The sequence below is a fragment of the Myxocyprinus asiaticus genome, chromosome 22 (genome assembly GCF_019703515.2).
Source record: "Myxocyprinus asiaticus isolate MX2 ecotype Aquarium Trade chromosome 22, UBuf_Myxa_2, whole genome shotgun sequence".
In the NCBI taxonomy this organism is placed as follows: domain Eukaryota; kingdom Metazoa; phylum Chordata; class Actinopteri; order Cypriniformes; family Catostomidae; genus Myxocyprinus; species Myxocyprinus asiaticus.
In genome coordinates this window covers 17,632,940-17,646,957 of record NC_059365.1, presented here as the reverse complement: position 1 = coordinate 17,646,957, position 14,018 = coordinate 17,632,940, and the positions used below count along the sequence as shown (strand labels likewise).

At 39.3% G+C, this 14,018-nt stretch overlaps 1 protein-coding gene across 1 annotated transcript in view; it reads right to left on the bottom strand.

The window, feature by feature from the left end:
* LOC127413099 (39S ribosomal protein L11, mitochondrial-like) overlaps nt 1-14,018 on the bottom strand; it is a 53,790-nt gene that overhangs the window by 38,309 nt on the left and 1,463 nt on the right. The window contains exon 2 of the mRNA XM_051649968.1: nt 9,208-9,376. Coding sequence (XP_051505928.1) covers nt 9,208-9,330 — 123 coding nt within the window. The 5' untranslated portion in view covers nt 9,331-9,376. The remainder of the gene's footprint in view (nt 1-9,207; nt 9,377-14,018) is intronic.

The following is a 14,018-nucleotide window of genomic DNA, read 5'->3' as shown; positions in this document are numbered from 1 at the left end:
CCTATATAGAGTATTTGGATGTGTTAAAACTTTGCATGCCAGTGACAGACACAGGAAATTGAACCGTTTAGATCAGTTTTATGCTGAAGAGCCGCTGAAGTCAGTTTTTTACATAATATTCTCTCTCGTAAATGTAAACGAGTGTAAATGCCAAAATTATATGTCTAAAAGATTGAAGTCTGTCATATTTAGTTTGCTTCTTTATTCCAACCATTCCTCCTAGTCGGCTTTCGTAAATATTTAGTTTTGGGTTTTTTTACGTAAGGTTACAATTAATCTAAGTTTAATAGTACAATGCTCAAATATTTAGTAGTGCGTAAACTGTAACTTAGTGCCATTTAGGCTTTAACTATTCAAAGCTGGAACTTACGCATAGCTTGTGTAACCAGCCTCTGTTGTTTCCTGTCTCCCTCTCCACTTTCCTATCTAATAAAAGTGAAAAATGGCCAAAAAAATAAATAAATGGAAGTTTCATGGTCAAGCAAACACAATAATTACAGTATCTGTTAATCACTTCCAACTTTCACTTTCAAAAAGGTGTTTGTACAGTGACATTTAACCTTTAACATTAAATGGATCATAGTTACCACAACATATACCAAAGTGTCAGCGGTTACCACTCTGAGAGCTTTCTATGTGTCTGAGTATTATGTTTGGGAAGACACATGACAAGAGTGTGATCCTGGTGGGGGATTATTCAGCAGGCAATAAAGCCTTTTACAATCTCCCCGCCCTTGCTCTGATAAACCATTATTACTCCTATTAATTGAAATGGGACTCATTTTTCAAAGAGCTAAGAGCTTATACCGCACTTCGTTTGTGATTTACAAAGAGTATTTACAGAATGTAAAAGCAGACAAACTTGCAGGACAAAAGCTAAAAATAAATTTTGAATATAAATCAATTTAATTACTGAAAGCAGTTCCATGGGAATCTGTTTTAGTTTCAGAGGTATTGCAGAGATATGAACCAGACCAGAATTCCATTTTTCATCCTTTCTCTCCCTCACTTTTATTATTTCAAGTGCTCACACTGCCATGTCACGTTCCCCTATGGGCAACTGCTCCAGTTAATTAAGTGACAATCAGTGTAAAAAACAAAAACAAACCCTAAACTAGCAGGTAGGAGGCATGCACAATGTTCATTATTTGGGTGAATCTCATGAAACTAGAACATGTTTGGGTCATATTTACCCCAAAATCAAATAAATGAATAAATTATATTTTGCTTAATTAAAATGAAGTCTATTTTTGGACCATGGAGTTTTTTTGCATTGTCACATTATTTGCATGAATATTTCCACCCAAATTCTTAATACTACAATAAAAAAAATAAAAACTCATTCCCATTATTATAATGCCAAAATTTTTTTATACATATCATGGTACTATTTGTTGTAATTTAAGCTCATTTAATTTAAATCATTTTATTAAAGTTATTTTTTTAAATATTGTATTACAGTAATCAGTCGTCTTTGAAAATAATGAGAATTACAAATAAGTTTATAAGTAAATGTCCACATGCCTTACACAGTGCCCAAAACAGGTGTGATGTGACAAGATTACACCAATATTTTATTTGTCTGTCCACACTGAAAGTGAAAATGTGGTACAAATCACAGCCAATCAGAACATATTCAATGTTTTGTATAATATATTTTTATATGGAACAGGATTTTTGACATACAGTGCATCCGGAAAGTATTCACAGCGCTTCATTTTTTCCACATTTTGTTATGTTACAGCCTTATTCCAAAATGGATTAAATTCATTATTTTCCTCAAAATTCTACAAACAATACCCCATAATGACAACGTGAAAGAAGTTTGTTTGAAATCTTTGCAAATTTATTAAAAGAAAAAAAAAAAGAAAAAAAAAAAGAAAATCACATGCACATGAATTCACAGCCTTTGCTCAATACTTTGTTGAAGCACCTTTGGCACCAATTACAGCCTCAAGTCTTTTTGAGTATGATGCTACAAGCTTGGCACACCTATTTTTGGGTAGTTTCTCCCATTCTTCTTTGCAGGACCTCTCAAGCTCCATCAGGTTGGATGGGGAGCGTTTTCAGATCTCTCCAGAGATGTTCAATCGGGTTCAAGTCTGGGCTCTGGCTGGGCCACTCAAGGACATTCACAGAGTTGTCCCATAGCCACTTCTTTGTTATCTTGGCTGTGTGTTTAGGGTCGTTGTCCTGTTGGAAGATGAACCTTCGCCCCAGTCTGAGGTCCAGAGCGCTCTGGAGCAGGTTTTCATCAAGGATGTCTCTGTACATTGCTGCATTCATCTTTCCCTCCATCCTGACTAGTCTCCCAGTTCCTGCCACTGAAAAACATCCCCACAGCATGATGCTGCCACCACCATGCTTCACTGTAGGGACGATATTGGCCAGGTGATGAGCGGTGCCTGGTTTCCTCCAGACATGACGGTTGCCATTCAGGCCAAAGAGTTCAATCTTTGTTTCATCAGACCAGAGAATTTTGTTTCTCATGGTCTGAGAGTCCTTCAGGTGCCTTTTGGCAAACTCCAGGCGGGCTGTCATGTGCCTTTTACTGAGGAGTGGCTTCCGTTTGGCCACTCTACCATACAGGCCTGATTGGTGGAGTGCTGCAGAGATGGTTGTCTCTCCACAGAGAAACGCTGGAGCTCTGTCAGAGTGACCATCGGGTTCTTGGTCACCTCCCTGACTAAGGCCCTTCTCCCCCGATCACTCAGTTTGGCCGGGCGGCCAGCTCTAGGAAGAGTCCTGGTGGTTCCAAACTTCTTCCATTTACGGATGATGGAGGCCACTGTGCTCATTGGGACCTTCAATGCAGCAGAAATTTTTCTGTACCCTTCCCCAGATCTGTGCCTCGATACAATCCTGTCTCGGAGGTCTACAGACAATTCCTTGGACTTCATGGCTTGGTTTGTGCTCTGACATGCACTGTTAACTGTGGGACCTTATATAGACAGGTGTGTGCCTTTCCAAATTATGTCCAATCAACTGAATTTACCACAGGTGGACTCCAATCAAGTTGTAGAAACATCTCAAGGATGATCAGTGGAAACAGGATGCACCTGAGCTCAATTTTGAGTGCCATGGCAAAGGCTGTGAATACTTATATACATGTGATTTTTTTCATTTTTTATTTTTAATAAATTTGCAAAGATTTCAAACAAACTTCTTTCACGTTGTCATTATGGGGTACTGTTTGTAGAATTTTGAGGAAAATAATTAATTTAATCCATTTTGGAATAAGGCTGTAACATAACAAAATGTTGAAAAAGTGAAGCGCTGTGAATACTTTCCGGATGCACTGTAAAATGAAATGTGGGGCTACCCATCATGACACCACAGTAATAAAATCAAGGAACCAACAAAATGTCACTCGCCAACAATTTTGTGGAGATCGCCGACAAAAGCCCGAAATCATAGGCAAATCAGAGCTCGCTCCCGTGAGCGACGAACGCAATGTATGAATTATCAAAGACGTGATCCGATATCAGCGAGATATCTAGCATGTTAAATATCTGGACCTGTCTGCGATTCCAAATCACGCAATATGAAATGTGTTTTGACTGAATACAACTGCAGGGTTGACCTACAGCCAATGAGAGAGCAAGAAACGGGGCACGGGAATTGTCAGTGGGAGGAGTCCTGATGTACCTGCAATAGAACATCAAATAGCACGGCTGCGGTATCAAGAAAGTCTCACTGGACCGAAAAAATGGAGGAAAAATTAGTAAAATATTGGCAGGAGCACCAGTGGCTATTTGATGTTTCCTCTGAACTGTACCACAACTGGGTGGAGAAAGAGAAGAGTTGGAGAGAAATTGCCAATTCTCTTGGACAGTCAGGTAAGCAAATAGGTAGATTTTTCAGTAGGAGGTACTTTTTCATATTATAACCAATAAAATATATGATGCCTTAAGGCGATTAAAAACATACACATAATATTCTGAAATGCATAACATATATTCATGCATTTGTTTTCGTATCTCATATCACTTCTCGCATGTACTCTGTTGTGAAACGTAATTTGGAGTCCAGGCAGAGTCGTCGGGGATTCGTCAATAGTGAAATGTTTTGTAATACGTTCACCCCTGTCGCTGATTCCTCGTGTAATTTGAAAACCCTACGACTTCCATGACAAGACAGACAGATGTGTAATATGAACGGTACCACAATCCGACGTCTTTGAAAGTCGTGTAGTGTGTAGGAGGCATTACTCGTCAGTGTAGTAATGAAAATGATATTTTAAGGTGAACTGTGACCTGGATATTTTTTTTTGCGAGATTTCCCCCTTTTACCTCACCCAAAATTACACGGTCGGTAGGCTTTGTCTTGCCATACAAAACACCTTAACTTCTGTCTTAAACGCCTCTTTTTTTATTCTGTCTTCTGTTTCTCTCATCCATCCGGCTGAGCTAATTTCTCTTTGGACTGTAATTACTCTCCTCCACAGAAGCTGTCAGTTTCCCCCTCTCTCCTCCCGAGCTCCCTCTTTTATTTCTCTCGTTTGTTTAAATTTGCCCCCCAGCCGACAGCCAGCCTACCTCTATGCGCTTACCCTGTCAGGGATGGTTAGAAAGACAAGAGGAAAAATGATGGAGGGAGAAAGGGGGAAGATTAAAGTGCCAGAGACGTGCGCTGATGACCTGCTGGTTGCAATATATTTACAGTTTAATACACATAAAAGTGCAAAGAGCCAAAGACAGTAGCACGCACTCAATGGCAAAACCAAAACAGAGCTGACAAGTGCAGTCGTAGATACATGTATAAACAAGCAACTGTGCATGTTTTACAGACATGGTGCATGCTCATTACACCTAATTTTTAGTTCACAACAGCTTTCTTCAGAAGGAAAGCACACTCTGGAGGCCCAGCTAACATGTGCTGGCAGAAGAAAATGTGTCTCATTTATTATCATCACGATGGGCAAAGGACTGAAATGACATCATTACAGCTGTAATTAGCTTGTTAGTTATGAATGTGTTTTACAAAAAAGGAGGAAAAACCCAAGGAAAGCCTGTCAACATTACACTAAACTTATAATGGTGTTCAACAGCTTTCAAGATACATTAGATCTCTGTTATTGAGACAGAGGTGGTCTTTTACATATCTGTTACTCAATGAAAGATAAATCAAAAGAAATTCTAATTTTCTTTTGAAAATACATCATTTACTGAAGACCATACACCTAAATATTTTATTACATTATAGTAATTACACTCACTGAGCACTTTATTAGTTACACCTGTACACCTACTTATTCAAGTGATTATGTAAATCAGCCAATTGTGTGGCAGCAGTCCAATGCTTAAAATCCTGCAGATACGGGCCAGGAGCTTCAGTTAATGTTCACATCAACCATCACAGGGCTCCATACTAAAAAAAATGACTAAGGAGTCACTGGCTCCTAAACTGAAACATTTAGGAGCCAAATGGCTGTTTTAGCTGCCACATCACAGAACTGCTCGATTTAGATTGTCGTTCAAAAAACAAGATACACATTTGTCTTAAGATGTTTTTTTTTTTATATCTTCAGCTTTAGTGTGTCAATAGGAAAAATACATTTTAGACTCCCAAACATTACTTTTGCAAATAGAAAAGATTAGAATAGAAGAACAGGGTGCTCTGCAAGAGATGGCATTGCCCCCACAGAGCCCCCCACTGAACATCGAGTCAGTCTGGGATTACATGAAGAGACAGAAGCAATTGAGACAGCCTAAATATATAGAAGAAGTGCCGAATACTCCAAGAAGCTTGGTACATCCTGTCTGCCAACAACCAAGAAAAACTCACTGTCCAGGTGTTCCTAGGAGAACTGGTGCTGTTTTAAAGGCAAAGGTGGCCACATCAAATATTGATTTAGCTTTTTTATGTTTACTGGACTTTGTATGATGTTAATTGTTAAATGAAAACTATTTATGGCATTATTTTTGAAGACATCCTCACTATGCAACATTTTTCACAAGTGCCTAAAATGTTTGCACAGTACAGTATAGTATAGTATATATATATATATATAATTTCAAAATTGTGTATAATATATATATATATATATATATATATATATATATATATATATATATATATATATATATATATATATACACACACACACACACACACAAACACACAATTTTCCGCCTGTTGTCATAGACGGACACTTACGTGACGGTAAATGGAAGGGTGTATATATGTTTTTTGTTTTTTTACCACTTTATTACCACAGTTATTTTAATTGCTTTTTTGTTTCGTTTGAAGTGCAATTTAAATTTAGAAATGTCTGGTTAAAGTTTTTTGTTTTTTTAAATAAATTAATTTAATTTTAAATCACTAAAGCAGGAATATTCACCAATCCCTCAGCTGGTGGGTTGATGATGTAATTGGATATTGTAATATTTATTTATTTTTTAAAATAAAAATATCGTGAACAGTCAGAGCCATAGCCTAGCAGGCAGCACTCATCACATGTGGTGCTGATGCATCACGGGTGACTCGAGTTCTATTCCCGGCTCGTGAGGTCCTTTCCCAGTCCCACTCTTCTCCCTCTCATTTCCTGTCACCTCTCTACTTTCCTTATCCCATAAAAAAAAAAGCCAAAAGGCCATGAAAAAATAAAATAAAAAAAACATTTTAAAAAATTATCGTGAACATATTTCTTGCTTATCACCCAGCCCTAGGATGGAACAAAACAAATTTATTCACACACATTCAAAGTCATTACCCTTCTGAAGCAGCTAAACTGGGTCCTGGGATGAAAGGTAATAAAACACCAACATTAAACCTGCAACAACCCACAATTATTGATGTACACTATATTGCCAAAAGTATTCGCTCATCTGCCTTTAGACGCATATGAATTTAAGTGACATCCCATTCTTAATCCATAGGGTTTAATATGACGTCGGCCCACCCTTTGCAGCTATAACAGCTTCAACTCTTCTGGGAAGGCTTTCCACAAGGTTTAGGAGTGTGTTTATGGGAATTTTTGACCATTCTTCCAGAAGTGCATTTGTGAGGTCAGACACTGATGTTGGATGAGAAAGCCTGGCTCGCAGTCTTCGCTCTAATTCATCCCAAAGGTGCTCTATCGGGTTGAGGTCAGGACTCTGTGCAGGCCAGTCAAGTTCTTCCACACCAAACTCACTCATCCATGTCTTTATGGACCTTGCTTTGTGCACTGGTGCGCAGTCATGTTGGAACAGGAAGGGGCCATCCCCAAACTGTTCCCACAACATTGGGAGCATGGAATTGTCCAAAATCTCTTGGTATGCTGAAGCATTCAGAGTTCCTTTCACTGGAACTAAGGGGCCAAGCCCAGCTCCTGAAAAACAACCCCACACCATAATATCCCCTCCACCAAACTTCACAGTTGGCACAATGCAGTCAGACAAGTACCGTTCTGCTGGCAACCGCCAAACCCAGACTCGTCCATCAGATTGCCAGATGGAGAAGCGTGATTCGTCACTCCAGAGAACGCGTCTCCACTGCTCTAGAGTCCAGTGGCGGCGTGCTTTACACCACTGCATCCGACGCTTTGCATTGCACTTGGTGATGTATGGCTTGGATGCAGCTGCTCGGCCATGGAAACCCATTCCATGAAGCTCTCTACGCACTGTTCTTGAGCTAATCTGAAGGCCACATGAACTTTGGAGGTCTGTAGCGATTGACTCTGCAGAAAGTTGGCGACCTCTGCGCACTATGCACCTCAGCATCCGCTGACCCCGCTCTGTCATTTTACGTGGCCTACCACTTCGTGGCTGAGTTGCTGTCATTCCCAATCGCTTCCACTTTGTTATAATACCACTGACAGTTGACTGTGGAATATTTAGTAGCGAGGAAATTTCACGACTGGACTTGTTGCACAGGTGGCATCCTACCACAGTACCACGCTGGAATTCACTGAGCTCCTGAGAGCGGCCCATTCTTTCACAAATGTTTGTAGAAGCAGTCTGCATGCCTAGGTGCTTCATTTTATACACCTGTGGCCATGGAAGTGATTGGAACACCTGAATTCAATTATTTGGATGGGTGAGCGAATACTTTTGGCAATATAGTGTATTTGCCCAGACAACGAAATACCCAACTGGTAGCCCATGATGGAGAGAATGCACGGATTAAATACATTCATTGCCAAAGAGATGTTGCCCTTTACAACTGTTGAAAAGCCATCTTTCGAGGCCTGGGTAGCTCAGTGAGTATTGACGCTGACTACTACCCCTGGAGTCGCGAGTTCGAATCCAGGGTGTGCTGAGTGACTCCAGCCAGGTCTCCTAAGCAACCAAATTGGCCCGGTTGCTAGGGAGGGTAGAGTCACATGGGGTAACCTCCTCGTGGTCGCTATAATGTGTGGTTCTTGCTCTTGGTGGGGCTCATGGCAAGTTGTGCGTGGGTGCCGTGGAGAATAGCGTGGGCCTCCACACGCACTACGTCTCCGCGGTAATGCACTCAACAAGCCACGTGATAAGATGCGCGGATTGATGGTCTCAGACACGGAGACAACTGAGATTTATCCTCCGCCACCCAGATTGAGGCGAGTCACTATGCCATCACAAGGACTTAGAGCACATTGGGAATTGGGCATTTGAATTGGGTTTGAATGTGAACACCACACCGGTGTGAAAATTATATCGTGGCAAGTCTAATGGCGGTTCTGCAGATGGAATGCCTTGTTGATGAGAGAGGTCAACGGATAATGGCCAGACTGGTTCGAGCTGACAGAAAGGCTACGGGAACTCAGATAACCACACACAATTGTAGTGAGCAGAACAGCATCTCAGAATACACAACATGTCGAACCTTGAGGCGGATGGGCTACAACAGCAGACCACATCGAACCCTTTATTAGGACCATAGTGTTCCTAATAAAGTGTGTATTTTGCCAGTAACCAATGTATTGTAGGGCTCTTAAAAGTGTGAAATGGACTTATATTTGCTTTCTCTGATGTCACAGCTCAGGAAAGTTACAAGTGAAAGGCTAGGGACTGCATATTTTTCTGGTGCCATTAGCCAATCACGTGCTGTTGGGAGTTTTCTCCAGATATTATAGACCTCCTTGGTCATTTTCCAACTACATTCTTCCCTCTCTCTAACTACTTTCCAGTCTATCTCCACTGTCCTATCCATCGTCATTCCATAACAAAGCCCATAAAGAAAAAAAAGAATAATACAATAAAAAAGTACAAATACAAGACAAAGGGTAGTCTAAAAGCTTACCTGTCCTAAGATGGGGCCCAGAGGGGGCCCAGGGGCTGCCTGTCCAGACCGCACAATCGCCCTGATCACACTGCTAGTATCCAACTTTTTCACTGCCTTGGCCGCTTTAGATATCTTGGACATACTGTCTGTATGTCTGGACCGCTACACGTTTGTCCGTCTTGTTTGCCTGTTGGGAAAGGTTATCATTGAGGTCTTCTAAAATCATTAAAAATAAAAAAATCAATACATGTCTAGAGATTTAAAAGCGAGTTACACAAAAGCTCTAAAATCCACAAAAGCTCTCCCAGGAGTGCACGTCCCTCCTTATTTTGAAACACTAAAAGTGAAGACAGACACAAGGAACCTCAGGGCCTTAGGGGATAAGGGATAAAAGCACAGGTGCACTCAAGAAGCTTCTGGCCGATTTCAACGACTCCCTGCGCTCTGCTGATCCATTACTTTTAGCTAGAACTCTACTGGTCTAGATCAGAAAGGGTCGATGGAGCAGATTGGATGGCAGCCACCAACCAAGTGCTGAAAATGGTAACGGTCAGAATTAGCAACGCACACAAAGGCGAAAGGGTAATATCTGTTTTTTCCATTTAAGAATTCAATTACATAATTCAATCAATTAGTCGAGTGGTGGAAATGGCCTGAAATGTATGTGCCTGGGGAAGCATGAGTCATAAAAACCACACCCCATAATCTGATAGACAAAATGCAATAAAAGCCACTATGTGTTCAACACCATTTGCTTGACAGGAGTATGACAATATGACAGGAGAAATTGAACCACTTTGTGACGGGTGAGCTCAGGTGAAAAACGTTCTCCAAATTATTCACAGCAGTCTGTTCCCCAGGTTAACTTCACTATTTATATATTCATAAATGGGAGGCAAACTTGGGCAGAGGTGAAATAAACATTAGAATATGCTGTCAGATTTATTGCGAAGTTAATCCTCGCATCTGAGCACACAGGGAGACAAGCAAAGAAAGCATTTCATAAGCACTGAGACAGTGCAAATTTTTTGAATCTCAGAATACATGGGTAAGGCTATCTAAAGAAAACAGAACCAGCAAATATAGGCAATGCAGTCACCAGTGGTGTGAATACATTTAGTTAAAATTTACATTCTGGGTTTAAAATGTCAATCACATGCTGCCCTTCATTTCAGCGTTCCATTAAAGGCAACTCTGTTGATGTGATTGGGATATAGAATGAATAATGAAAGAAGACAAAAAAAATCTATGGACTGCAGGCATGTTCTGTCAAACTTTGTTGTGCTTGCTACAAACACAGCTTTGATGCTCTTTTCAGTTTTCAACATTAGATTAAAAAATAAATAACACGTTTACTTTATTGAAATACTGCATACAGTACACATATGCTAAAATACAAGCCCAGACGAGTCAGAGACATTGGACGTGTTAAGCATACTAACGGTTCTCTGTCATATTTTGAGAAATATCCTACAAATAAGCTAAAAATGTATTCACATTCACTATCGACCAACTTATGTACAAAGTCAGTATGTAATAGCTCTATCTCTGGTTCATCGTTGATTTTTCAGCTATGTACATTACCTTGTGAATGGCCAAAAAGCTTTGCTTGGCTTCTATGATAAAATAGTGTGGATAAAATATAAGATTTAAAGCTTCAATATAATATTTTAGGCCATTCAATATAAACTTTATGTCCCAAAATACTGGAAAATAGTGTATGTCCACATTGGTCCATTTACTATACATCAATCTATAGTCAAATAGCTTAGGCTATTTCATTTTCTCTCTATTATTTTAACAGTATAATTAAGTCAAACAATTGGTCCCTCAAAATAAATTGAAATGCTTTAAACTGATTTAAATTGGCCGTTGCAATGATTAAAAAACATGCCAAGTTCTGGGATTTTGAAGTAGACTGGGGAAATGGGGCAATATACCATTAGCAATAAACATGGCTCACATCGTTTATTTATTTATTTTTGGGGTTAACTGATTTTGTCCATTAGCCAAAATAAACATTGGATGATAAAATGTTATATCTTATCCCAAATTCAGAGAAAGCACAAACTTCTGAGACATAATAGTGTTCTGTTCTATTTTGTTTAAAGAAAATGGAACACAGAGTCGATGGCTTTAGCTGTGCTACATCACTTCTGATTAAAGATGACAAAGAGAGACTCGTTATGTGTGATTTAAGAAGTTTAAAATCATTCTCTCTGCAGCCTCACATTTGCATATATAGATTTACTGGCTTTTGAAAGCCAGCCAGTTCATTTGGTTTCTTGCTCTCTTGATATATCTGTTTTTGGTTTAAGACAAATTGCACTCCCAGACATGGGAAAACATGTTTTTTGAGGCAAGAATAGTCCATTTAAAATAATGCTGAGCAAGCAATTATTGCTTTTTCAAGTAGACAAGCGAGTGAAGAAATGGCGAGGAAAGTATAAAATATTTACGCATAGCAAAAATAACTGGTAAAATGATTTACCAGGCATAGTAAAATAAATTTCCTCTAACAGCTTTCATTTTCCACAAAATGTGAAAATATGGGAAAACTGTCCTGCCTGCTTTGGTGAATGTTCACAGCAGTGAATGCACACCTTTGCTCAATAAAAAGCAACTTAATGACACCAACCTTGGTAATGTGAAAATAAGCAGCGTAAGAACAACACTGAGAATTAAATACGATTCTATTCTTCTGTATAACAAACAAAGGTGCAACAATTCAGTGAGTAGGCTGGTGTTTTAGAATTCAGCGCAATTCCTCTGACACCCTCCAGGTGCATATTGATTTTGACAAGGCCGTAGAGAGTGTGCTCTGGTTATTTGCAATAATAAATTACCTCCTAATTTACTACAGCAAACTAGAAAAGGTGGGAATACACAAATGACAACAAAGTATTGCTACCGCCTGTCATATATTAAATGAATTAAAGGGCAAGTATCGCATTCATACAAGGGAACAAAGAATATCCACATGTGAATTTTATGGTTTAAATTAGTGATGGTAAGGCATTATTGTATTTTATTATTTTAATTGAAACATTTTTATTGTATATTTTGTTGTCTGTGGGGTCTAGGCTATTTAAAATCCTCTTAACATCTACTCTTAGGCAGAGGGTATATAAATGGCTAAACACCTTCACTGTCCCTAGTTTAATTTTCTCCATGCCAATATCCAATTTAGTGGGTCATTGACAAAACATTACTATTTATTAGCTACGTTCCTTTGAAATTTTACATGAGTGATAAAATTAAGTAGTCTGTTACCTTCGCTTCGGCAATGCTTAATTAACTTGGAAAGCACATATTTATGTTTTTGAAAAACCTTGAAACTTATTACCTGTTGCATTATATTGATTAAAGAAATGAAAGTTATGTACTCTTATAGGAATAATCCGGGTTCAATACAAGTTAAGTTCAATTGACAGCATTTGTGGCATAATGTTGATTACCACAAAAATTAATTTCAACTCGCCCCTCCTTTTCTTTGAAGAAAAAAAAAAAAAAAGGAAAAAAAAGCTAAAATCTGGGTTACAGTGAGACACTTACAATGGAAGTCAATGGGACCAATCCATAAACATTCAAATACTGACTGTTTCAAAAGTATAGCCACAAGACGTAAACAATATGCGTTAATATGATTTTAGTGTGATAAAAAAAATCACTTAATAACCTTATCCGTGTAAAGTTATATCCAATTTTACAACTTTGTTGCCATGACAATGTGACAGTGTAAACCCTAAAACCGGCTGTAAAAATGACAATTTAAACAACTCTACAGCTCAAATAATACATGAGTTTTAACAGAAGAATTAATGTAAGTGCTTTTAAAAATGATAAGCTTCACATTTCTGCATTTAAATCCTCCAAAAATGGGCCCCATTAACTTCCGTTTTAAGTGCTTCACTGTAACCTCAATTTTTGCTTTTTTTATGAAAAGGAGGGACAAGTTGAAATAATTTTTGTCGTAATCAACATTATGCCACAAATGCTGTCGAATGATCTTAACTTGTATTGAACCTAGAATATTCCTTTAATGTTCATTGCTGTTCTTCAAAGAATTCTTCACTTGCAGCAGTGACAGCTTTGCTGACCATAGGCATTCTAGCAGTCAGTTACTAAGTTATATCACATGCTTTCTGTAGCACATCTGATAGATTTGACTGGCTTGTAGGGTACTTCTCAAGGACCTTGAGATCAAATCATTCCTCCAACAGCTTAACATCTTAAACTTAGATTCACCAGTAGATAGATGAAACTGGTGTTTAGCATGTACTTCAATGCGGCTGCCATCACTGAAGTAAATGCTAAAGTACATACCATTTCTCGGTTTAGATACAGTTTGTTTTCTTTTTTTTCCTTCATCCCCTTTTCTCCCAATTTGGAATGCCCAATTCCCAATAGTAGGTCCTTGTGGTGGCACGATTACTCACCTCAATCCGGGTGGTGGAGGACAAGTCTCAGTTGCCTCGGCTTCTGAGACCGTCAATCCTCGCATCTTATCATGTGGCTCGCTGTGCATGACACCGCGGAGACTCCCAGCATTTGGAGGCTCATGCTACTCTCCGCGAGCCACGCAAAACTTACCACGTGCCCCAGTGAGAGTGAGAACCACTAATCACGACCACGAGGAGGTTACCCCATGTGACTCTACCCTCCCTAGCAACCAGGCCAATTTGGTTGCTTAGGAGACCTGGCTGGAGTCACTCAGCACACCCTGGATTCGAACTCACGACTCCAGGGGTGGTAGTCAGCAGCAATACTCTCTGAGCTACCCAGGCCCCCTACAGTTTGTTTTCTTAACCCTATTGTCTCACAAGAAC